The sequence below is a fragment of the Equus quagga genome, chromosome 12, assembly GCF_021613505.1.
Source record: "Equus quagga isolate Etosha38 chromosome 12, UCLA_HA_Equagga_1.0, whole genome shotgun sequence".
In the NCBI taxonomy this organism is placed as follows: domain Eukaryota; kingdom Metazoa; phylum Chordata; class Mammalia; order Perissodactyla; family Equidae; genus Equus; species Equus quagga.
Window position 1 is genome coordinate 88,377,832 of NC_060278.1, and position 26,252 is coordinate 88,404,083.

The 26,252-nt window shown below is 42.1% G+C and overlaps 3 protein-coding genes across 6 annotated transcripts in view; 1 reads left to right on the forward strand and 2 right to left on the reverse strand.

Moving 5' to 3' along the window:
- Positions 1–744: 744 nt before the first annotated feature.
- Positions 745–19,307, reverse strand: NFS1 (NFS1 cysteine desulfurase). The gene is made up of 13 exons (XM_046679761.1): positions 19,076–19,307; positions 18,378–18,487; positions 17,548–17,664; positions 16,875–16,958; positions 13,377–13,529; positions 9,961–10,054; positions 9,148–9,282; positions 5,848–6,005; positions 5,317–5,422; positions 5,155–5,236; positions 4,419–4,502; positions 3,911–4,000; positions 745–1,488 (listed from the first exon to the last, which is right to left on the reverse strand). The coding sequence occupies exons 1-13, from the start codon at positions 19,170–19,172 to the stop codon at positions 1,425–1,427; spliced, it is 1,374 nt and encodes a 457-aa protein (XP_046535717.1). The 5' UTR covers positions 19,173–19,307; the 3' UTR covers positions 745–1,424.
- Positions 19,193–20,876, forward strand: ROMO1 (reactive oxygen species modulator 1). The gene is made up of 3 exons (XM_046679762.1): positions 19,193–19,334; positions 19,510–19,640; positions 20,681–20,876. The coding sequence occupies exons 2-3, from the start codon at positions 19,510–19,512 to the stop codon at positions 20,787–20,789; spliced, it is 240 nt and encodes a 79-aa protein (XP_046535718.1). The 5' UTR covers positions 19,193–19,334; the 3' UTR covers positions 20,790–20,876.
- Positions 20,877–22,264: 1,388 nt separating this feature from the next.
- Positions 22,265–26,252, reverse strand: part of RBM39 (RNA binding motif protein 39) — a 29,820-nt gene continuing 25,832 nt past the window's right edge. For all 4 annotated transcript variants that reach the window (XM_046678231.1, XM_046678229.1, XM_046678228.1 and 1 more), the window contains 3 exons: positions 24,202–24,307; positions 23,670–23,748; positions 22,265–23,579 (listed from right to left, as the gene is read on the reverse strand). In XM_046678231.1, the coding sequence (XP_046534187.1) occupies positions 23,479–23,579; positions 23,670–23,748; positions 24,202–24,307 (286 nt within the window). In that variant the 3' untranslated portion in view covers positions 22,265–23,478. The remainder of the gene's footprint in view (positions 23,580–23,669; positions 23,749–24,201; positions 24,308–26,252) is intronic.

A 26,252-nucleotide genomic window follows, 5' to 3' on the forward strand; every position in this document is an offset into this window, starting at 1 on the left:
CCTCCTTCCCCGTCCATCTGCATTCATCATACTTTAACTTAGTGGTCTTCAAATTTTTTTGACCATCACCCACATAAGATATGTTTACAACCTGGTATACACATTCAAATATATAATCAAAATAAAATACTTAAAATACATGATGTACTCAAATTTATTTTTTCTCTTGTTTTTTTTAGTGCTGGCAACTGTCCACCTATGGTTTCAGATCCACAAATTGAAAAATACTACTCTAGCTCTGTTGGCCTTCTATTGGTTTCTCAAACACAGCATGCTTTTTCATACCTCAGGCCCTTTGCTCTTGCTGCTCCTTCTCATCCCTTACTGGTCCCTAGCTCTTTCCATAGCTGGAAATCACATTTTTGCTTAAGTAACATCTCAAAAAAGCTTGCCTAGTACACCCAACATAGTAGGTTCTCCCCATCATCTCCTCCTACCATTCTATTTCTCCCATAGTACTCATCACAAGCTAAAATAGCCTTATTTGTTTCCTTTTTATTTTCTGTTTTTCTACTAGAATGAAAGCTCAATAAGGGCAGGGCCCTTTTTGGTCCTGTTCACCACTGTATCCCCAAAACCCATAACACTGTCAGGCTCCTGACAGACACTCAAATAATTGTTGAATGAAGAGATGTGCAAGCAGACTGAGTCATCTATGGAAATAAACTCGAGTGACAGTCTGCCCCACAGTTCCCAAGTGCAGCTTGGAATTGTCCCCTGAGCCTCTCATAAAGTCATAGAGTAAATGGAGGAAGGTGATTTTATTTTTCGAATCTGCACATTGACAAATTTTTTAAAAGAAATATAAATTATTAGAATAATGGGTGGATTCACATAGGTATTTCTTGCTCTATTAGGTCAAAGAAAGGAAGGAGGACAAGAACAGAAAGGAGACAAGCCTTCTAGGAAACTTGCTATTCGGTCTATACTCAAGATGAAGAGGTGGCCTTTGGAGCCACAAAAAAGTTTAAGTCATAGTTGATTATGCTTGTTCCTAAAGAAGTCAGTCTTGCTGAGCAGCAGTAAGCGACAACTCAAATGTCCACGTACAGCATCGGGATTCCTGAACAAAGAGCCTTCTTCCAGTTCTTCTGGCTCTCCCCACCAAGTACAGAGACATGCCCAGCAGCAATAGCATAGCAAATGTCCCTCCTGTTTCAGGATGGGACTATGCACTCACTATAAGACCAGAGAAGGACTACTGGAGACAAATGGGAAGTGTTTCCCAACAAAGGAGCTGAGGGTGGGGAAAGATAGTTTTCTTCTGTTTCTCTCTTGGAGGGGAGCTGATGCTGAAGTCAACTGGGCTATCCCAACTCTGCTTTGAACATGGAGCATCCACTGCATGTAACAAGGTGCCCAGCTGTGCATGGGTTGGTGAGGCAGCAGGGGCTGGGCCAGTACAAAGACAGAGGCCCACTCTTCTAGTGCTGGGTCCACTTGATGCTCTTGAGGTCAATGCCATCCTGCACCATCTCCCAGAGAGGGCTGCCAAAGAGAAGAGGTATTGGATGAGTGAGGGCTTAGACAGGAAGCAGACAACATTGGCTCCTAGGCCCTGAGCCCTGACTTGCCTCCATCTGTTCTTGTCTCTCCTCCACTCCCTTGCTCTGATAGACCCCAACACAAGTGGCTAGCAAGTCTTTCCCAGCTATCTGTAAGTCCTTATTTGCTCTAGGTTCTCCCCAGCTGTCAACAAACAGTAATAACTAGGTACCCAGGCTCAGCTCCAATTGGGCCAAGCCAATGGCATCAGGTGTGGTCATATTCAGGAAGCTCTCATCCCATTCATGAGAGGCTGTGGTCACAGTCTTCCTGGAGGAACCAAGACCCTTGGGATCTGTGTGAGCAGCAAGTTTCAGCCTCTCTACTAACCCCCACCACAAATGGACCACTTTTCAGCACTTCTTTCTGGGTTTTGCTCTAGTTCTCAGTTAGGGCTAGAACTTCGCCCTAAATGACCTGGGTATGTAGCACCCTTACCCAATTCCTGCCAGCTTCATCTCCCCAGAGTTGGACTGTGCTTCCAACATCCCTGGCTCCAATTCAAAAGGACCTCTTGAATGTTAGACCTGGTCATCCCATCTCACACAAGAACTGCTGCTGAGAAATCTCTGCTAAGCTCTGACCCCCTGCAGCTTGGACGTCTTGGATAATGTTCCTAGACAAGATATTACTTCAGTGTGTTATGACCATAGGATTTGTGGTTTGGATTTCTCCAGTTAATTTTCTTCTTCCCAATTTCATTCTACTCTTGGCTTATCCCTCCCCTTTACACTATGCATTCCCAGCATGCCTTTCTATTTATGAAATTTTCCTTGGCTCCTTAAAGTTAGCCATCTCGTTCCTGCCCCTCCTCTTTAGGGAAGGTCACTTATTATCATGACTCACAAAATAAAGCTCTGGCTGAGGGCTAATGGCACCAGGCTGAATTCAGTTTGTAAAGAGTCAGAAGGAATAGGGTGAAGATGCTGAAACCATACAGATAGAAAGAATAAAGCTTTGTTGGCAGCATGGTCAGTAGAAATGCCCTTTGAGTGTTGCCAGAGAATACCAAAAAGCCAAGCAAAGGAGGAATCTTGAGCCCAAGAAAGCTAAGCAAGCTGTAGATATTTAAGCACTACAACTAGCACCTGGGAAGAAAAATCCAGAGCCCAGAAAAGCCTGGGAGAGCTCACAAAGGGAAGCAGGGTATATACTTGAACTTCCTCACTCTATAGACCAAGAGAATATTAGAAGTCAAACTGAACCAAAACAGAGCCAGACTCTGAAAAAATCTAGAAGCCTCAATGTTCCCAGGAGGAAGTGGAGCTCTATGACTACTAGGAGAATCCCTGGTGGCAGCTGGCTGGTAAAGGATCTCTGACCTTTGTAAGCACCTTTACAAAGAAAACACTGAGTAGTGGTTCTTAACTTTTTGAGAATCTGACAAAAACTATGGACTTTCTTCCAAAGAAAATGCACAACTGCACAATATTTAGGATATAATTTCAGGGCTATCTTGTAACTCCTGAAGTCCAGCCACAGAACCCAAATTAAGAATCCCTATCTCGGGGTTGGCCCCATGGCTGAGTGGTTAAGTTTGCAAGCTCTGCTTCAGCGGCCCAGGGTTTTGCTGGTTAAGATCCTGGGCGTGGACACGGCACCGCTCATCAGGCCATGCCGAGGCAGCGTCCCACATAGCACAGAGGCACTCACAACTAGAATATACAACTATGTACTGGGGGCTTTGGAGGGAAGAAGAAGAAGAAAAAAAGAAGAAGATTGACAATAGTTGTTTGCTCAGGTGCCAATCTTTAAAAAAAAATAAACAATCCCTATCTTAAAGGGAATTTTCCTATTCTTAGTCTACAAATCACAAATTTTTTATTTATATTGCTGCAATGACAACTATCAATACTATCAATAACAATAATGAAAAACATCTGAATTTATGTAATTCTTTGATTTTTGGTTTTTGCTTTTTGTTTTTGAGGAAGATTAGCCTTGAGCTAACTACTGCCAGTCCTCCTCTTTTTGCTGAGGAAGACTGGCCCTGAGCTAACATCCGTGCCCATCTTCCTCTACTTTCTATGTGGGACACCTACCACAGCATGGCTTGCCAAGCGGTGCCATGTCCGCACCCGGGATCCGAACCAGCAAACCCTGGGCCGCCGAGAAGCAGAACATGCACACTTAACCGCTGTGCCACCAGGCCGGCCCCAATTCTTTGGTTTTTAAAAACACATTTTCATATTCTAAATACAATTAACCAAGGAGATCCACTTTCTTGCTTTGTGAAACTTCTAAATCCTAAAAGCTAGATATTCTCAAACTTTGGTTTTTGGCAGTGTGAGCACATAGTCTGAGGACAAGAGAGCAGCCAACACTGCAATTTCTTCCAAAGGGTCTCTGGTACAACAGCACATACCTCATTTCTCGAAGACGCTTCACATGGTGAATGCACTTTTCCACTGTGTAGTCCACTTCCTCCTCTGTAGTGAAACGGCCAATGCCAAACCTGAAAAAGAAACAGGAGGAGAGCTCTGCATCAGAGCTCTGGCACTGGGGTATATTCATTCAGCAAATACTCACTGAGGATCTACTCCACAAAAGACAAGGAGAGAACATGGTCCTTCCCCTCTAGGTCAGTTTCTCAGAGCATGGTCTGTGGACCACCCACATTAGAATCACCTGAGGAGAAGTTTCCTTCTTCTTCTCCAGACCTAATGAATCAGAATCTCTGAGTGTGGGACTCAGAAATCATCTTTCACAAACTTCCCCGGTGATATTCAATGAAGTCTGAGAATCACTGCTCTAGAAACTTCCATGAAGAAATAAGAATGGATAAGGAAAACCAGACTGAGGAAGACTACAACAGGAGATGAAAAACACAAAAGAGGATGCCTTTCATAAATGTTGCAGCTCAACTGACTGACCTGATAGAAGAGTGAGCTAAATCCTCATCAGTGCCAATTGCTCGAAGGACGTAAGAGGGCTCCAGGGATGCAGAAGTACAGGCACTGAGGAGAAAGACAGAGAACCATGCTCAGTTCACCATCATCTGTTTTTAGCCACAAACCCCCAGCCTTGCTTCCACTCCCCAGGCCCCTGGAGTCATACCATTGAGACAAAAGAGACATTCTAATCTGGCAGAGCTAAAGGGCCCAATGCTGCCTGCAGTTTCTGGGATGTGAACTTAGCTCCTCAGACCCGTATGAAGGATACCCTCATTGAGCAAGGACACTGCCAAAATATGACCACATGAGCTGGTCTGACAACAAGAGGAAGCAGAGGACCATGTGCCACTCCCCTATGACCAAATACACCATTTGCATCAGACTTGACAGCAGCTAAACCTTTGCTGGCCTTTGAAGCATACTTCACTTCTGGAGGCCTGCAACACAACTGCTAGTATAAAGCTAGAACAGATATATGCATCTCCTGGGACCACAAAAGGCACAAAATTCTATCCCAGGAAGCCCTCCTAGAGTGGCAAACTACAGCCTGTGTCCAGCCAGCTAAAAAATAGGTGCTTACAAAATGACCTTTACTCTTAACCAAGAGCTGTTGTGCCTCTCATCTCCACACTGGGAAGCTTAATAATCCATTATAACACTGAGAAGCCAGGCTAATCAGTGCTGCCACAGTCCCTGTCTATCCAATTCAACTCACCTCCCTGAGGATAAGGCGACATCCTTGAGTGCCATCAGCAGACTCTCCCCTTCCACATACGCAAAGGAGAGGTTGATACAGCCTAGAAGAAAGCACCACTATGAGAGGAGTCTCAGAGACTCAGGCTCTTCCAGAATCGGAATAGAAAGGGCATGTCCATACCTGGGTAATGGTGCTCAGGGTCCCCATTCATCACCACATCTGGAAGGCCCTTCATTATCTTCTGTGTCAGCCGCTCTGCTAACTTTGAAATCCGCTTGTGGTCGTACTGAAGAGCAAGCAAGGGAGAACTAAGCATAGTGACCATCAACAGCTCAGAAACACACATGATGAGGAGCCCTTTGCCTGTGCCCAGAAGTGACTGTGCATCAGACCCATCTACTGTCCTGTGTTACTCATGGAGACCACTGTAGCCCCAACACTGAGCATAGCGCCTGTCATGCAAAGGTACTCAGTAACTGGACACATGGTTTCAATAACCCAGAAATAAATGAACTGATAACTACTGAAAGGGCCTGGGTTTTGGAACCCATAACACTTCCCTAAGAACAAGAGGTCTGCAGCACCGGGACAAGGATGGTTTTCTTAAACCTCCTCTTCCGGCAGAGATCTGATTCAGTCATGCCAAGAAGCCTCTAACAGGAGACCTAGCAGAGGGGAAGAAGTTGTAGGAGGGGACTGCTCTCTTCATACCTCCATCTCTTGCTGTGCCACCTCACACGCAGCCCCCAGCCCCACCACCAAGGGTGTGGGCACTGTCCCAGACCGCATACCCCGCTCCTGCCCCCCTCCGCTCTGCAGGGCCTCCACACGCACACGGGGCCGGCGGCGAACATAGATGGCACCAACCCCTGCAAAACAAAGTTTGTTACAAAAAAGAGAAAAAGAAAAATGGAGTTCAAACAAAATTTCACTTTCCAAAGGGATCAAAATAGTTTTTCATCTTTTCTGTAAGGCTGAAATTCTTCAAAATAAAAAAAGTTGGAGGAAAAGAAGAAATAACACTAAAAGCCTAATATTTATCAAAATGATTTCATATCAGGAAGGTAACTACCAGAAGGATTAATGACCAAAATGGTTTAAAGTAGCTCCCTATGCATGTATGAAATGGTATCATGCGATGCAACATTATTCATAATAGCAAAAAGACTGGAAACGACTTAGATGTCCACCATCAGGGAAATGGGCAAATAAATTTGGTACACTCATACAATGAAATACAAGGCAGTTGTATAAAAAAATGAGGGGTTGTATAAAAAGATGGCAGTTCCTTCTGTACTGCCACTGTAAAATCTCTAAGATACATTGTTAGAAAACTGGTGATGGGGGCTAGCCCGGTGGCGCAGCGGTTAAGTGCACACGTTCCACTTCGGCGGCCCAGATCCCGGGTGCGGACATGGCACTGCTTGGCACGCCATGCTGTGGTAGGCGTCCCACATGTAAAGTAGAGGAAGATGGGCATGGATGTTATCTCAGGGCCAGCCTTCCTCAGCAAGGAGAGGAGGATTGGCAGCAGTTAGCTCAGGGCTAATCTTCCTCAAAAAAAAAAAAAACTGGTGAAATCTGAATAAAGTCTGTACTTGAGTTTAAAAAAGAAAAAGATGCATTGATAGGTGAAAAAAGCAAGATACAGAACAATAAGTACAGTATGCTATCTTTTGAGTAAAAAACAGAAGGAGAAGAAGGGAAGAATATATGTGATTCCAAGTGCACAGAATAATTCTAGAAAAATACTCAAGAAACTTCCTCCCCAGAGGGGAACTACATGGCTGGGAGACAGATGTGAGAGACTTTCCACCATGTACTTTTTGTAGTTTTTGAATTTGGAACCATGTGAATATAGTACCTTGTCTAAATAGGATAAAAAATTTTTTAAAAAAACAAAAACTTTGGGGAAAAAACAGGGAGAGATCAGAATGGAAGTAAAAATTAGTACAATCTCCCAGAGTCTATCAAAACTTAAAAATGTGTACAACTAGGGGGCTGGCCCCGTGGCCGAGTGGTTAAGTTCGCGTGCTCTGCTGCAGGCGGCCCAGTGTTTCGTTGGTTCGAATCCTGGGCGCGGACATGGCACTGCTCATCAAACCACGCTGAGGCAGCGTCCCACATGCCACAACTAGATGGACCCACAACGAAGAATATACAACTATGTACTGGGGGCTTTGGGGAGAAAAAGGAAAAAAATAAAATCTTTAAAAAAAAAATGTGTATAACTTGTGACTCAGCACACCCACTTACAGGAATTTCTTTTTTTCTTTTTCTCTCCCCAAAGTCCGCCTAGCCTTCAAGGTCCTTCTAGCCCTTCCACATGGGACACTGCCGCAGCATGGCTTGATGAGCGGTGCTAGATCCACACCCAGGATCTGAACTGGTGAACCCTGGGCCACCAAAGTAGAGTACATGAACTTAACCACTCGGCTACGAGGCCAGCTCCAGGAATTTCATACTAAAATATGAACATGAATATGCAAAGATATTCACTAAGTAGTCAAGAGTTTTTTAATAGATTGAGCACTTGACGAAGTTCATTTTCTTCCACACAGAACAACCATGTAGGCGGAGCTTGCAGGTACTATAAAAACTAAAGGAGTAGTTCCCAAATTTATAATAAAGGACGCCAGTTTTAAAATAATTTATGTACCAAACTGCATTTATTCAGAAAGACTTCATTTCCCCTTTAAAAATAAAATCAAATTCAAGTATCCTACACTATTTGAATCTCTGCAGTTCCCAAGTTCGGAGAACAAGTGCTCAGATCCCATGTCTGGATAGTGAAGGATATTATGTAATCTAAATCTACTTAGATCCTGAGCTCGGAAAGCAGGAGTTTGGTACTGAGAGATAACTGTACACATTTAAGTGCTGATCACAGCTTCTGCTCAATATGAGTTCATTGGTTTTATCCAAAATAGATAGATCTACAATAAAAGCCAATAAAGGCCATATTCTAGTTAAAGAAAGAATGCCTATTGGGCTTTTTAAAATAATAGCTTACGAAAATACTCTTTACCACCTCTTGGAACCCTTAGAAGCAGCCATCTTACAAACTTCCAGAAGCTACCACACCTTTTTCCACAGGGTATACACCCAGATGACACACCCTGCAAACAGAGAAAGTGTACCAGCACTACCAACCACCACAGGTCCTCACCCTAGAGACAGAGGAGGTGTTGTTTGTTTTTTATGGCTACTTCCATAAAACAGAGGACAGCAGTGTCTTCCCGAAGGTTGGGGTGAAGAGGGAGAATTCTAACTAGAAAACGTTCCTAGGCCAAAAGGACCACAGGGAACAGACAAGCATCCTTGAGAGACTAACAGGAGCACAGAAGACTAAGTCTAGGAACAAATACCAAGAGATACAAAAGCCCATATAGGGCCGGCCCCGTGGCTGAGTCGTTAAATTCGCGCGCTCCACTGCAGGCGGCCCAGTGTTTCGTTGGTTCGAATCCTGGGCGTGGACATGGCACCACTCATCGTGCCACGCTGAGGCGGCATCCCACATGCCACATCCAGAAGGACCCACAACTAAGAATATACAACTATGTACCGGGGGTCTTTGGGGAGAAAAATGAAAAAAATAAAATCTTAAAAAAAAGTCCATATAATCTTCCTCTAGTCTAAAGCAAGACATGGGGAATGAAGGACTCAGAATTTTGCTCTATATATCATAGTGGGGCAGACAAGATAGCTGGACTTATCTAGCTAAATTCAACATGACAAAACCCTTTGTTTCTCAACCAAATTAACATCTACATGCTTTCAAAGGATTTTCTTAAAGAGACCAGGGAAAAACGGTCTGCTATATAGTAATTGTGAGACTCTACAAATAGGCAAGTGTTCTTGGCTATTGCTAAATGACACTGGCATTCTGCAAGGCACTCTGAATGTAAAACTTCCTCCAAGGGCAATGGTAGTCCCAAATGAGTACAAGGAACATCTGTCAAAGGGTTTGCTGGGAGTACAGAGAGGAGGAATTCTAGGAGGGGCTAGTACCTTTGGGACCATAGATTTTGTGACCACTGATGCTCATGAGATCAATTTTCATGTCATTGACATCAAGTGGGATTTTTCCAACAGCCTGGGCTGCATCGGTATGAAAATATACCTTTCTTGAACTGCAGATCCTCCCTAAGGAAAGAACAGAGGGGAAGAACCATAGCGCAATGTTGGTAAGTCACCTGGTAGTGGTCCCACAATGTACCATGAGTTCTAAGACAAAATTGCATCTGGCTTTAGTCCCTAGCCATATAATAAATTAATCTCTCTCTTTTCTCTTCCTCTCTCTCATACAGCTTCCTTGACCAGAATAAATAAGAGGAGGTGCAAAGCACCAAATCAAAACACCCAATATTCTGATGCATAAGACTCTTCCTACCTCATTAACACTGGCCTTTCAATGTATCAGATTAACTTTTAGATCCTTTTTGATTTAGAAGAAGCAAAGATTAATAGATCTATTTGCGAATGTGCCTAAGAGGTTACAAGGTGAGCCTCTGGCTCTAAGTAAGCATAATAAAGAGATGTTCTAAAGTGAAAAAGATGAAAGAGGAAGAAAAAAAAGGTTGGAGGTTTTTTGTTTTGTTTTCTGCACCAACTGCAGTAAAATGAAAAGAACATAAAGGGTACGAGACCTGGATTCAACTGCTGGCTATGCCACTTATAATACATCCCTGAACAAGAAACTGAAGCTCTCTTTCCCTTGATTTCCTTACTGCACTTATAAAGTGTTATGGTTCCCAGTCCACTCCAGCTCCTCAGATAGATCCCAGTGGTGGGAAAGCATCAGGGTCCACTCACAATACTCACCTATTTCCGCAATAGGCTGCTTCACTCCAATCTCATTGTTCACAGCCATGACTGAGACCAGGCTGGTATCTGGCTGGATGGCAGCCTCTAGTTCCTAAAAATATCAAGAGTAAGGAGATTATATAGTACCAACAAAGTCCTCCCTAACTCAGAATGTAGGCAAGCTTAGTCTTGAAAAGGGGCCTTTCACTAAACACCTATCAGAATGGTTAAAATAAAAACAATGACAACACAAAATGCTGGCAAGGATGCAAAGAAACTGGATCATTCACACACTGCTGGTGGGAACATAAAATGGTACAGCCACGCTGGAAAGCAGTTTGGCTGTTTTTGTTTCTTTAAAACTAAACATGAAATTACCATAAGACCCAGTAATTGCACTCTTAGGCATTTATCTCAGGGAAATAAAAAGTTAACTTCACACAATAAAACCTATACATATATGTCCATAGTATCTTTATTCATAATAGAAAGAGTCCAGTGTCTTTCAACAGGTGAATGGTTAAACAAACTGTGGTACTTCCATAACATGGAATACTATTCAGTAATAAAAGAACAAACTGCTGAGACGTGCAACAATTTAAATGACTCACCAAAGACATACTAAGTGAAAAGGCCAATCCCAAAAGGTTATATACTATATGATTCCATTTATATAACAATATCAAAATGACAAAATTAAAGAAATGGAGATCAAATTAATGGTTTTAAAAGAACAATATGAAGCATCATTGTGGTGAGGAAATTGTATTTTGACTGTGGTGGTAGTTACACAAACCTACGCATGATGAAATTGGATAGAACTAAACACTAAATATACACACACAAGTGAGTACAAGGAAAACTTGGGGAAATCAGAACAAGATTGTTAGATTGTATCCACGTCAATGTGCTGGTTGTGATATTGTACTGTATGTTTTTTTTTAAGGATTATTCTTTTTTTTTTTTTTTGAGGAAGATTAACCCTGAGCTAACTGCTGCCAATCCTCCTCTTTTCGCTGAGGAAGACTGGCCCTGAGCTAACATCCATGCCCATCTTCCTCTACTTTATATGTGGGATGCCTACCACAGCATGGTGTGCCAAGCGGGGCCATGTCCACACCTGGGATCTGAACCGGCGAACCCCGGGCCAAGGAAGCAGAACGTGTGCACTTAACTGCTGCGCCACTGGGCCGGCCCCTGTACTGTATTTTTATAAGATGTTATCATTGAGGGAAACTGGGTAAAGGATACACGAGATCTCTCTATATTATTTCTTACAACTGCATGTGAATCTATAATTATTTACAAATTAAAAGTTTACTAAAAAAGAGAGGGAAGCCTTTCCTATGTAACGTTGTCAGAGTAAGCTGCAAAGAACAAAGTGGCAAAAATCAAGGTTACTATTAACAACACTGAGATAGGGACCACATCTGACTGAAATGTTTATCTTAAAGGCATTATTAACCAACCCCCAACATCTATTACGCTTTCCCTGACTCTAGTATAATGTAGGTTCTCAATGTTATGTTTCTCTCAGCTTCTTGTTCGCTTCCTTCATAGCATTTATCCCAATTTGTAATTATTTCATTTATCTGTTTGTTTACATGTTAACTGTCCCCTTCACTAAAATGTAAGCTCCCTGAAGGCAGGGACTAGGCTTGTCTTCTTCATCCCTCTATCCCCAGTGTCTGGCACTACGGCACAATAAATACTATGAAGTGAAAGAAAGGCACTATGTTAAGCATTATGAGAAATAAAAACACAGAAAATACGCACTCCTAGAATTCAAGAAATTTAGCCTAGTGGAGAGATAGACATACGCATACAACAGAGCACAGAAGTAAAAAGCCAGTAACTAATTGAGGGAATTTAGAGAAGAAAGAGATTAAAAGGGGTTGGAGCATCAAAGAGATTTCATGAGACAGCTGGGACTTCAGCTAAGTTTTTAGGAGAGAGAGAAGATCAAGGTAAGTGCAAAGAAAAGGAGAGTAGATCAAAGGTGAGGGGATATGTGAAGACAGACCCAAAGGAGGACTGGCCAGGGCACATTAGGGAGATATGAAGGCAGTGTAGCTAAAATGAAGGGTTTTATGAAGGGGCATAGTGGTCTGCCACACTGAAAGAGTAGGTTACAACGAACACTTCTATCCTGAGACCATTATTACCCAGATATCAAAACTAGACAAAGATATCACAAGAAAATGAAACTACAGATCAATATCTCTAACAAATATAGATGCAAAAATCCTTTAACAAAGTCTAGCAACATATACAAAGGATCACACACCATGACCAAATGGGATTTAATCCAGGAATACAAATTCAACATACCAAAAAAACCAATCAATGCATACACCATTTTATAGAATAGAGAACAAAACCACATGATCACCTCAATAGACACAATAAAAGCAACTGATAAAATCCAACACCCTTTCATAAAAAAAAAAAAAATTCAACAAACTAGGAAGAGAACTTCCCTAACCTGATAAAGGACATCCATGAAAAAATAGCTACAAAAAAATCCACAGCTAACATCATACTTAATGGTGAAAGCTTTGATCTAAAATCAGGAACAAAACAAGAGTGTCTGCTCTCACCACTTCTATTCAACTTTGTACTAGAAGTTCTTGACAGGGCAATTAGGCAAGAAAAAGAAATAAAAGGCCTCCAGGTCAGAAAGGAAGAAGTAAAACTACTGCTGTTTGCACATGACAGTGCTCTGTCTACAAACTACATCTTAGGATTTGTCTAGGAGTGCTAGTATCCAAAATCTAGTAGACAAGATGCTTGGACTCATTATCCAAAATGGACATATAAGGACATAGGCCAAAAAGGGAAATATTCCTCAAAAAAACTACACTTCCAGGGCTGGCCCCGTGGCCGAGTGGTTAAGTTCACGCCCTCCGCTGCAGGCGGCCCAGTTTTGTTGGTTCGAATCCTGGGCACGGACATGTCACTGCTCATCAAACCACGCTGAGGCAGCGTCCCACATGCCACAACTAGAAGGACCCACAACGAAGAATATACAACTATGTACCAGGGGGCTTTGGGGAGAAAAAGGAAAAAATAAATAAATAAAATCTTAAAAAAAGCAAAACTACACCTCCTTTTGAGGGGGAATGAGAGACATCAGTGCAGGGGAGGAGGCCATAGCTCTGCTATGGTGAGTGTGAGTCCCTGCCACCCTGCCAGTGGCTCTCATACAAACCAGGAAGCAGTGACAAAGCTGAGAAACACATCCTCCAGAGACAAGGACAATGGTATACACTCAAGGGGAACAAACTCAGTTTCTCTGCAAAGCCTATTTCTCTAAACTCTACCCTCACCATTAGCTCTAGTCCTTTAAGCTCAAGCTGAGGCTGAAGAGACAGATTTACAGGTGGAAGCCAAGTTCCTCCTATTTTGCCCCTCCTTCCAAGACTCATTCCTACCTTCAAGTCGATGATCCCACTCTTCTTCACTGGGAGGTAGGTGACCTGAAAGCCTTCAGATTCCAGTGAACGGCAGGAGTCCAAGACACATTTGTGTTCTGTCTGAGTGGTGACCAAGTGCTTTTTCCTCGACCTGTAGAACCTGGCCACCCCCTAGAAATTGGTGGTGGTGGAAGGAAGGAGAATATACTCAGAGAGACAGTAATGACTTCAATCTCATTTGTAAAGCGAAAGTGGGCAAAGGCGGTATGCTCCAACATTCTCTGATGTTGGAGCACTAACCAAATCATTGGCTGCACAACTGAACTCAATCTCCAGTCCCCCTCTCCTCCCTACAGGGGAGTAGGGCTGAAAGTTCCAACCCTCTAATCACATGCTTGGTCTTTTTGGAGTGACCAGTCTGTCCCTTGAAACTATCTAAGGGTCCACCATGAGTCATTTCATTACCATAAACTCAGGTATGGTCCAAAGAGGTTTGTTATGAATAACAAAAGACATTTCTATTATTCAGGAAACTCCAAGGGTTTTTTAAGCTCTGTGCCAGGAACAGAGGACAAAAACTAAAGTTATTTTTTATTACACCATAGGTGGAAAATCGGGAACATGTCTATCCTTGCATCCCAGGGAAAAGCCTCTCTCTTTTATTTCTATTTAAATAGCAAAATATGCTAATATGGTGATACTGATACCCATAGCTGGCAGTGTAGAAGTGAAACTCATATACTCATTTCTTGCTGATGGCAGTATTTACGCTATAATCTCTGTATGCTGGAATCATATAAGAAAGATGTCTTAAAAGCTGTATTCAGGGGCCGGACTCATGGCCGAGTGGTTAAGTTTGCACGCTCTGCTCAAGCTATGTTGAGGCAGCATCCCACGTGGCAGAGCCGGAAGGACCTGCAGCTAGAATATACAACTATGTACTGGGAGGCTTTGGGGAGAAGAAGGAAAAAAAAAGAGCTGTATTTACACTCTTTAACTGTGATTCCTCTTTTGGGAATTTACCTTAGGGAAATATTTCAAAGACAGAAGAAGCTATAGAGATAAAATATGCTTTAGTTATATTTACAATCCTTAAAAAAGCGGAAAGATTAAACACAACCAACAACACAGAAATGAATAGTAAATTGTGATAACATAACTCTGTGAAAAAGAATATATTAAAAATTAGGGATTTTGAAATGGAAGAACATAGGATATGTTATTAATGGTTACAGAAGAATAAGTGTGACATGCTGCAATTTGCGGAAATATTAAAAGCAAACTTACATGTATGTATAATTTTTTTTCTGGGACAATATTAAACAGAATTAGTTTAGATTAACAGAATAATTTTGCAGAGCAGGACTTAGGGTCAGAATAGGAGAGGAAAACTTACACTTTATTTTAAACCTTTCTGTAGGGTTAAAAAATCTTACCACATATGCATAAATTACCTTTAAAAATTAAAAAAAAATTAAAATATGCAACCCTGTCCCCCTAGAGCTTATTATGGAGTACTTCTTTAAAAGCAAAATATAAAACTAATTAGGCCAAAAATATAAGTACTTAAAAACTGTATGTTCTCGAGGACAAGGAACACAAAAAGCAAAACATTTAAAGTCCCCCCGCCTTCCTATCTCAGTTACCCACAGCATAGAATCCTCTAATGGAAGATAGATATTTACTCTACCCATCTAAGAGACTAATGGGAAAACTGTCACAACTATTCTTAGCAATCCTTGACCTCCAAGTTTGGGATCTGTGGAGATTTTCAAAGCAAACATTTTTAAAGTTTTGAAAATGCTCCTTATGTCACCAGTGCATTCCCTAAGCAGCCTTGAAAGAAGTTTAAAGGTGCTTAACACTCCCTCAAGGTTGTTTTCAGAGCCATGTTGGGAAGAAATACCAGCGTCAACCGGCCTGAACCAGATAGACCCCCATTGCAAGGGCAGCACCTGTGCAGATGACTTGAAGATGACCAGAAAGTGCCCTTTTCCTCATCTTAATACTATAATCTTCACCCTAGGTGGAGCTTAGGCCTTATTAGCATAACACGTGATATATGAGAGCATATTTTCAGACTGCACCTGTGCCAGCTAAGACCCATGTCTACACATGATGACAAAACTTCCCTTTTAAATATTCATTCCCTACTGGAAATAAAAGACACCTGCTTCCCTTTTTGGGGAGCACCACAACTTTGGAATATGACTTTGGAAATGATTCCACGTGGTCTCCTATTTGCTGTGAATATATTTTACTTTATGTGACAACTCTTTCTGGTGGAGAGTCTGATTTTAACCAAACTCATTTTGGTTCAGTAGTACCTGTTCCAGAAACCATCCTCATCTTTCGTGGGACCTCCACCCTGGGTCTGTGGTCTCTGCAGCCCAAAAGAAGGGTGGCTTCCTGCTAATGGCATTGGGCAGTGTGCTGACTGCCTCTGGAGCCTGTCCTAGGCCTCCTACACTCAGCCCAAGGTCAGAATAACCAATACTGGCAGCACATGGTGAGAGGGGTTAGAGCCGCATTTGAACTACAGCAACCCACAATTTATCAGAGCCTTGGTATTTACACAAGTGATCCTGACAACCAGGCCCAGTCAAACATGATTATGTTCTATGAAACACCAACATAACTACTGAGAGTGGAATTTTACTTTCGTTAGCACTAAAGATCTACATGTCCCAAGGACAGAGTGACTGATCTCAGAATGTTGACCAAGTGAATGCCTGCAGAGGACACCACAGCAACCAACACTTGAAATTGGGACATCTAAAGAAACAGGAGGAACTTATTGCAAACAGATTTCATCAGGAAAAAAAAGAGAAGGCTGAGAGGAGGGAAGCCCTGAAATCACATATATAGGGTGAAGCTGGTAACAAGAAGCAGAGAAACATGCCCAATTCCAAGTGTATTCTGGACTTCATTGTGACTAGATCAAAAGGATGGGGCAAAAGGTTGAGTCCCATTATCCACTCTCTGAAGTAGCTGCCGTCCAAAAAACCAAGTGGTTAAGAGTCCAAGAGCCACCCCCTTTCTTTTTTTTTTAAAGATTTTATTTTTTTCCTTTTTCTCCCCAAGGCCCCCTGGTACATAGTTGTATATTCTTTGTTGTGGGTCCTTTTAGTTGTGGCATGTGGGACGCTGCCTCAGCGTGGTTTGATGAGCAGTGCCATGTCCGCGCCCAGGATTCGAACCAACGAAACACTGGGCCGCCTGCAGAGGAGGGCGTGAACTTAACCACTCGGCCACAGGGTCAGCCCTGCCACTCCCTCTCTTATCCAACTACCTCACTGAACTCAGTTCAATAGGAACAAAGACTTAAGACAGAGTAGTTTGCAAAGGGTTGAAGGTAGCAACAAATCAGAAAGAATCTGTCTTTATCTGTGTCTTTTCTTCACAACAGGGTGGAAATGGGTGGCTTGGAAATACATATATGAACCCAAATGGTGGAGGGATACCACCTCCCAAGTCAGGCAAGCGCAGATATGCCCTCTGGTTCCCTTCTCTTACCTTAATTGCTATGTTGTTGGATTCAGTAGCACCACTAGTGAAAATGATCTCACGAGGATCAGCCCCAATGAGAGATGCTACTTGCTGCAAGCCAAAAAACAGAGATCAGTAACATGAGTTCCCCAGGCAGGAATGTAGCTGCAGACACACCTGGGACAGAGCTCTGGAGCAAGAAGAGCTCCACCGCATTCTATCAATTGCTCAAGAAGAAGTTCTGCACCCACTAGGGTCAGACAAAGGATAGATTCACTTACATTCCAGATCCCAGGCTCTTTTCCAGCCCAATATAAAATAATAATAATAATGCTGTTTTTCAAAAAGCATTTATTCAGCTCTTAGTATGTATAGGCATTGTGTCAATAAACACATCACCAGAATTATCTCATTCAATCCACCCAATAGCCCTAGGGAAGAGAAATAATTATAATCTCCATTTTCAATGCAAGCAAATTGTAGCTTAAAGAAATTAGTTAACTTGCCAAAGGTCATTTAGCTAGGAAATGTGGGAACGAATCAAATGCCTTCAGAAGGACTCCAAGGCCTACTCTCTGAATCTCTTCCAGCAAGAGCCCCAAACCATTTCCACCTCCACCCATACCTACCAAGAAGGAAACGCCTACTACAGGCCACTGAACCTCTGACATCAGAACCTCCCAGAATCCTCTGTACTAACCTGGCGAGCACGTTCCATGGCTGCCTCACTCTCCCAGCCATAAGCATGTGTCCGGGAGTGTGGGTTCCCATAGTAGTTGATGAGGTAAGGGAGCATGGCATCAAGCACCCGAGGGTCCTGAGCACAACAGAATAGATGTCTTCTTGAGCCCATAGTTAACTCAGGCCCCACTCCATCCCCCCAGACCTGCCCAACCTGCCTCAACACACTCCCAACCCTCAGACACTGCCTAGATTAGGCCTCAAACATTCTTCCATCCCCTCAGATACTAACCAAATATCAGCCGAATACACTTCCATTCCCAATCCATCTTAAATCAGACTATCCTACTATCTTCCCAGGTAATCTACAAACATTGCCTTGTCCTCACAGCTGTGTCTGCAGGTGTCTCTCTTCCTGCCATACAACGTGATCTACAAGGGGTGAGGACATAGAGTCCACGCATCGGAAAAAACTTGCATTAATATTTAAGTGATTACCACGTGCCAAGCTATTCTAAAGCCTGCTTTATGTCTTTTAACCCATTAGTTACTTGCCCCAATTCACACAGTTACTAAGTAGCAGTCCAGCTAATTCCAGAGCCCAAGCTTTTTCTACTACTATAGTGCCTGCACTGAAGTAATTTGACCAAGGTCAACAGCTAGTAAGTAGTTGAGCCATTACTAGTGGACTACAACTTAAGCCTCCTCAGTCCTGTTTCGTTGCTTTTCCCAGTACACACTTCTCAATGGCTCTCTCTTCTACAAGGATCCAGCCATTTCTGGGCATTGTCACTTCTACAATATAATTCCTGTAAACAGCCTTGGAGAAAGCTGCCCCTCCCTCCTTACCAGAGGAGTTGTAGCTTGCACATCCATATACAGAGGTCGCAGTACTGTCTCGGCCTCTGCAGCAGTGGCTGTATCTGAGGGAACGGCAGACTGGGGAGCAAGGTCTACAACTGACAAGAAAATGGAATGGAGCGGCCAAGTGAGAGAGGATGCAACTGCAGACACAGGGCCTCCAAGGTAAAAGCTGGATGGAGGTGAATTAAGTTTAAGGCATGCTGGAGTCGAATCTCAGTGTAAAAGGGAACAAAACAGAAAACTTGAGGAAACTATAAAAGGCGGTAAGGGAGAGAGGGTTCTTAAAGGGGGATGTGGCGACAAAATTCAAATTGCGTCATTGGGAGTAGGGAGGGTTCTGAAAAGACAGCCATTTAGAAGCAATGTGGAGACAAGAGTAGGTAAGATCTCCAAAGGTTACTGGCTGGAGGACTAACATCTCTGAAAGTTGGCCAGGAGAGGTCTGAAGGCCGAGCCTCAAAGGCTCTGAGGGCCTGCGGGGCAGGATCTGAGGGAGGGGGCGCTGCGAAGTCAACCGTTCCAATGGCCGGTCTGAGAAAGTTTGAGGGGTGTAGCCAAGAGGAAAGGTCAAAGGGTCTGGTAACCGGCAGAAGAGGGACGCTCCGGACTATTCAGGTGAATGCCCGGCCGAGAGAGGTCCGCGCCTGCAGGGAAGGTGGCAGCGAGCGGGACCCGGAGCGTACCGCGCAGGCGCAGCCCCCGAGTGGGCGCCTCGGGCCTCGGCCCCTGAGCAGCAGGCAAGGCTGCGGCCGCCCGCCTCCAAGCGGTTCGCAGCAGCATGGTCCCGGTAGCAGAGGCCCTTTGCCGAAGCGTCTTCAGTCCTCAGCTACGGGATCCCGGAAGTACTGCTCCGCGCCCCGGAAGCGATTCTTCGGGCGGTGAGCACGCTCGGCCTTGCGTTCTGTGTGAGACGTAAGCTGAGCGACCGAGGCCGCGAGCGAGGTGAGGTGGGGGCACCGCGGCGCGGGGACCCGAACGCTAAGAGGGTGATGGAGTCGGGCTGCGAGCTTAGTTTCCTTCCCCGACTTCCCCGAACCCTTGGGCCTGGTCCCCACTCCCCGCCTGACTCTCGGGCTGGCGGCTAGGCCCGCACTTCCCTAACCCTCGAACCCTGCAGATGCCGGTGGCCGTGGGTCCCTACGGACAGTCCCAGCCAAGCTGCTTCGACCGTGTGAAGATGGGCTTTGTGATGGGTTGCGCCGTGGGCATGGCGGCTGGGGCGCTCTTCGGCACCTTTTCCTGTCTCAGGTGAGGGGAGCGGGCGGTGATCTCTGGGCGGGACTACCGGACCTTCCCGCCCCACTCCACTCGGCCTGCAGCCTAAACAAAGCCTCCTTCGTTCCAATTCCCTCGCTGTCCTGTAAAGAGCGAGACTGATTTTCTAACTACCTTCAGTCTGGAAGGACAGGGCGGCAACCTCATTGCTTGAGAATACGAATTCTGACTCAGACTGCTCTCTGGCCCCTACCCGTAGGCAAGTTGGAGTTTGACTTTGAAGTGTAGAATGAGGTCAGTAACATCTACCTCATAGCGTTGTAAGGATCAAATCAGACCACACTTAGCACAGAATCTGGCACGTTTTAAGTGCTCAGTAAATGGTTATTACTACTGTCGTTGCTGTTACTTTTATTTCCAATTGTGCATAGTGAAACAAACTTGTTGAGCAGTTTTACTGTACTAGGAACAGGATGTAGAAATGAAGCAGATAAATTCTACAGCCTGACATGTCATTTTCACATGTAGTAGACTATTATTCCCATTTTTCCAGATTGTTAATTACCACTTATTGAGCACTTACTGTCAGTCACTGTGCTGAATGCTGTACGTGTGTTGTCACAACAATCGTGTGAATGATATGATTTCCGTTTTACACTTGACACAGCCTGTAAATTGCAGAGCTGGGTCTTGAACCCACGTCTGACTCCACAATCATTGTTTTAACACTAGGAAACTATCTAAAAGAGGAATGTCTTTATTGGATCTTATATAACCTGGAGATAAAACAGGCACAGAAAACTGGTTTCCCTGTCCATGTACTTTACATTGCATCTGCTTCCTCCCACAAACTGAGGGCAGTTAATATGACATTCATCAGAAGAATCCCCCTAGAGACCCTGATGGATCCTTTTCCTTGTCAATATCCACTTTAGGTGGGAAGAGATAATGTCCCGCCGGGCTTCAAGAGTGCTTGATTCATCATTAGAAACACAAATTGGAAAAGGGCAGTTAACGCCTCTGCCTGTATTTTTGTTCCCAGTTGGCCCCATCTTGGTTTCTTCCTCTCTCAGGATCGGAATGCGGGGTCGGGAGCTGATGGGCGGCATCGGGAAAACCATGATGCAGAGTGGCGGCACCTTTGGCACATTCATGGCCATCGGGATGGGCATCCGATGCTAATCAGGGCAATGGTTGCCCACTACATCCCCCTCCCATCAGTCTCAGCCCATGTACTATAATAAAACAAAAGTCTTTGAGTAGTCTGGATGTCTGTTACAGAGGGATTTTTTTTCTTCTCAGCGGATTACTCAACTTGCTTAGAGATCTGATGTGGCCTAATTAGATTTGGTGTATGTTTCACAGGGCCTGTCCATTTCTGCCTGCCTGCAACTTTCCATAAATTCTAGCAAACCCTAATTATTCAACTCTTTAAGGCTGATGCTATTATCACTGTTCTAAAGGTGAAAAACTGAGGCTAAGACTAGATTACCTCAAAGTCACACTGCAGAAGGGGTTTTTAATTCACAAATCTTATTTCCAATACTATACTATTCATCCAAAAATTGTCCTTCAGACATAGCTGGCTTGATCAGAACAACAAATCATCCACAAACTCAATCAGACACTTGTAGCTTAACTGCCTAAATTCCAGATGATTTTCTAGCCAGCCATAGGGGATGTAAATTACATCAACTAACCACCCACAAAATTCTATTAATTGGCTTGGTAAGAAAGGTCTTAGTAATGAGCCAAGTGCCTATCCCTCACCTGCTTAGGGCATACACAGCCCTTAATAGATTTTGCTCTTAACTGCATTGCCCCTCAAGTATTCCTAATCAGAAACTAGGAAAATGTTAAAATAGATAAAACTATACTGGAGTATTTTGGGGGCATAAGGACTCTACCAGGATAGCTGTAGCAGCTACAGACTTCCCAACCAAAGAGTGGGATGCCTGTCTCAGGAACTGATTACCCATTTGAACTGTGGTCTATGCATCATACTATTCAAATTATTAAATTCTTAGGTTTGCTTTGACTGTCATTTACAACCCAAATTACATTCTGTGGTGGTGGGCAGATGAGATTAAACAAATACCTAAGGCAACGTTTGCCAGCCCAGTTCCCTGGAAAGCAATGACAAAATAAACCTGATACGACTTGATTCAAGAATAAAAAACTAATTATGAAGATAACAGATGATTTGGAAAGAAAAAAAATTCCCTAAGTCTGCCCCAAAGGGACACTGCTGGCCAGTGTTGCAAAATAAACTTGAATCTTGAAAACTTTCTTCAACTTAAATAAAGCAATTAAGGGAAGAAATTATAAATATCTGTCAAAAGGGTTGGTAGAAAATTACATCTCCAAATTCAAACTGATTAAATATCTTGCTATCTGAATAAACCTATGAAACTTGTGCCTCAACGCTAACAAATCAAGTAGAAACAGATACAATCAAGTAGAAGCATGTGAGGAAATCAGTACTGGAATGTAATCATTCCATTAGGAGCAATGTTACCTACTCAAGAGTTCAACCTAGACAGAAAAACCTGCAGTAGAGTTGAGCATAAATGAAGACTCACTGCCCATGTAAAAGATAAAGCTCAAAAATCCCTTAATAAAGTAACAAATGCAGTTAAATCAACTTGGGAAACCAGTTTGAGGTTACAACATCTTGTTCTGTATTTACTTTTGAATAATTAGACATTTTTTCACAAAGATGCCCAGACAATACAAGAGACTGGAAGAATGCCCATTTAAGGGCTGGGCAAATTTGTTTGCTTTTGTTTTTGGTAAATCCCTCAGTTTTGATATATTACCCTAAATAAGAAGTACAGTGATAAGATACAGTGACACAGAGGAGTGTACAGGGACGACTCGAGGGCAAGAAATTTTCCCAAAGCGATAGGTACTGAACTACTAAAAGTCAAAGAAACTAATATTCTATTTTCAAGTTTCTATGACTTTAAAACATTTCAAAAATGAAGATTTCTTGTGGCCTTTTTAAGAGAATTTTATTTGAGTGGTTCTTACAAAGATTGTTGCAATATGAAAGTCATTTGTTTGATAGAAATATCAAGCTGTCTTGTCAAACACACTGAAGTAACCCAAAAATATATTTCAGAGCTCACAGAGCTTAAAAAGAGCAAAGATTATATGCAACCAGACAAAACCTATATCTGCATTTCCTATTTCTTGCTTAGACTGCTTTGCTTATCAGACTGTCACTAAACATCTTGAGGAAATGCAAGGATCATTTTGTTTGGAATCTTAAGACACACCAGAACACATAATATTTACAAAGAAACTTTTACAGATACATTAATTGAAAAAGATACCATCCAGAAATGTAACTTTGAAATCTCCTCTTCTTGCCAACTGATCAGAATGCAAGATGAGATGTTAATCAAACAGCCCTTTAGCTGTCTTGAATTTCCATACACTAAATGTGTATTCCAGAAACCTCTGCTGAAGCATTAGCCAAGTATCAACATTAGTGAAACGTGAACTGTAACTGCTGTGTAAAAAGTTAGGCTTCTGAAACATTAAAAACATTACATCCCTGTCTGCCTTTTTACATTAAGCACATTTGTTCCCCTAGAGCTATGCCTATAGATCCTTAATGTAATTTTCTACATGTACATTTAAAAGGCAGAACAAGAGAACAGCTTTGTATACAGTGGGATTTGCTAGTTAGGGAGAATGAGCACACTGCATTCCTGTTAACATTTTTATTTTTTCAAGGTAACAGGAATAGTATACAAATGACAGTAGACCCTTGCCTCTTTATTTTTATCTAAATAAAAGATAACTCAAGATGAATTCTCAAGAAAGAAAAAAAGCTATATACATAAGGGACTATTATCTTCCTTCATCGTCTACTTGGAACCAATAGTTGTGTTGCTGTCATAGAATCAGGAAAGAGGTTGTGATAAGTTGGAAGAGGTACATATGCTGCTGTTATCATTTTACCTGTTGAAAGAAACAGATATGGTGGGTTAGCATCTTCACTTAGTTTTAGACCCTTAATAATAATCACTCAGAAAAAAAGATCAGACTCACCAGCAAACCACCTGCCATGCAAGGCATTGACAGCAGCAATAGCTGCAGCAATTGATGGGCACTTCACATACACATTGCCCTAAGATACAACCAAAAAAAAGGTTAGGGCGTTGCAATATACAACATGGATTCAAATAGGTTTATTCACGTTCCCTATAAAAAAAAGTGCTCTACAACTACGCAACTGTTTCACTAGCTAATATGTACACCCACAATTTTACTGAAAACCGTTTATTCCCCCAAAGACTGCCCCATACTATCTTTTCTCTATGACTGAAAACTGCTAAAGAATGAACCAAGATGCCAAGATATCATGGCAAGCTTTGAATACACATCACCAACACTGCTACACAATGGCCTGGTCTACTCTTCAGTTATTTTGAAAGTGTCTTTATTTTGGAGGGTGTATATTTATTGAGGAAAAACCCAAAACTCTAAGACATAATATGATCATAATATGCTCCAAGTATGTGTGAAGATTAAGACACAAGAGAGTAACAACGTCCAATCTTTATTAAAAAGATCAAAATACCTGAGCTGAATTTTTGTCAACATAAATATGAATAACTCCTCCATGTTTATTACATTCTTCAATCACATCATCCTTAATCTCTGTATCCCATCCAACTTCTTCTTCTCTGTAAGAAAGTATGAAACTCTATTAGACACTATTCAAACTTATAAAATGTTACATATATTCTCTATATAAAAAATTATTTTAAATTGCATTCTTTTAATCTAAAAAAGTCACTGATATTAGCAGGTATGGGGCACTGGAGGAAATCAAAAGATAATATAAAACATTATTTCCAACCAAGCTTATAAATTTTTTTAACTCTAAATTACTGTTTAAATGGTTTATTGACATCTTTCAAATGATACTTATACCAATTTATCACCATTTCATAGCTAAAGCTAAAATAAAGAATTTGGTATTAACAGAAAAATACAAGAATTCCAGGCTCTTTCTTTGGTAAACAATGAACTAATACATAAACAATGCAAACAGCATGTTACAAATTATTACACTTACTATATGAAGCAGTATTTCATCAAATATATTGGCTGATATCAAATCAACCAAACAGAAAACCTACACTTACAGTGGAATATGGTGAGGTGTCACATTAACGTTTCAGTCAAGGACGGACTGAATACACAACGGTGGTCTCATAAAATTGTAACAGCTGAAAAATTCCTATTGCCTAGTGCATCTGGAAGAAGACAGTCAAGAGGATCACCCATGACTTAAAAGCATTTTTGCTAGGGATGAGGAGGTCACAAAAATCAACAAGGCTGTGGTAAAGATGGCAAACGACTTTAACCTGGGTGAAGATGAGAATGAACACTGAGGAGCTCCCTAGAGGTGGTTCCTGAGGAATTGACTAATGGAGTTGGTGGTACTGGAACAGAAACACATAGCTCAGAAGCAGCAAGAGAAATTCACGGTGAAAGGTTTAACAGAAGCTTTTGCAGACCTCAACAAGCTCCTTAAGTTTAAAAACATGGATCCAAACACCAAAAGGTTTTCATTAATAGAGACGAATGCTCATGGTGCATTGTCTGCTTATAAGCAAATTTATGATGACAGAAACCAACCAAGCAAACCACCAAGGACATATTTCTGAAAACAGTGACAACTCCTCAGCAGCCTCAGATACGTCCCTCATGAGATTTTCCAGAAAAAGGCATTGTTACCATAGGAGATGACAGCTCAATATACATGTTACTGCCCCTGAAGACCTTTCAATGGGACAAGATGCGGAGGTGGAAGACAATGATATTGATGATCCTGATGCCAATCCTTGGCTACTATGTCTTATTTTTTAACCAAAATAGTTTAAAAAGTTAAAAAAAAAAATAATAGAAACAAGCTTACAGAATAAAGATATAAAGAAAATATTTATGTATAGCTATACAATCTTCGTGTTTTAAGCTAAGTGTTATTACAAAAGAGTTTAAAAATTTACATGTTTATAAACAAATACAGTTGTTTAGTTTATTATTGAAGAAAAATGATTTTTAAAAATTTTATTGTAATGTGAAGTGTATAGTGTTTATAACGTCTACAGTAGTATACAGTAATGTCCTAAGCCTTCACATTTACTCACTACTCACTCACTGGTTCATCCAGAGAAACTTCTAGTCCTGCCAACTCCCTTCATGGTTAAGTGCCCTACAGGTGTACCCTTTTTTTAATCTTTTATACCGTATTTTTAGTGTAGCTTTTCTAGGTTTAGATACACAAATACTTACCATTGTGTTACAATTGCCTACAGTATTCAGTAAAGTAACATGCTGTGCAGGTTTGTACCTTAGGAGCAATAGGCTATACCATACAGCCTAGATGTATAGTAGGCTCTACCAATTAGGTGTGTTTAAGTACACTCAACGATGTTCACACGATGATGACAATGCCTAACAATGCACATCTCGGAACACATCCCAGTCGATAAGCGACACATAACTATGTATTATAAACACGATCTATAAAACCAGTGAGAAGAGTTTGAACTGATTAATAAACGGCATTCCAATCACTGGTTAGGCACCGGGAAAGAAATATTCCTAATTCACAGCATG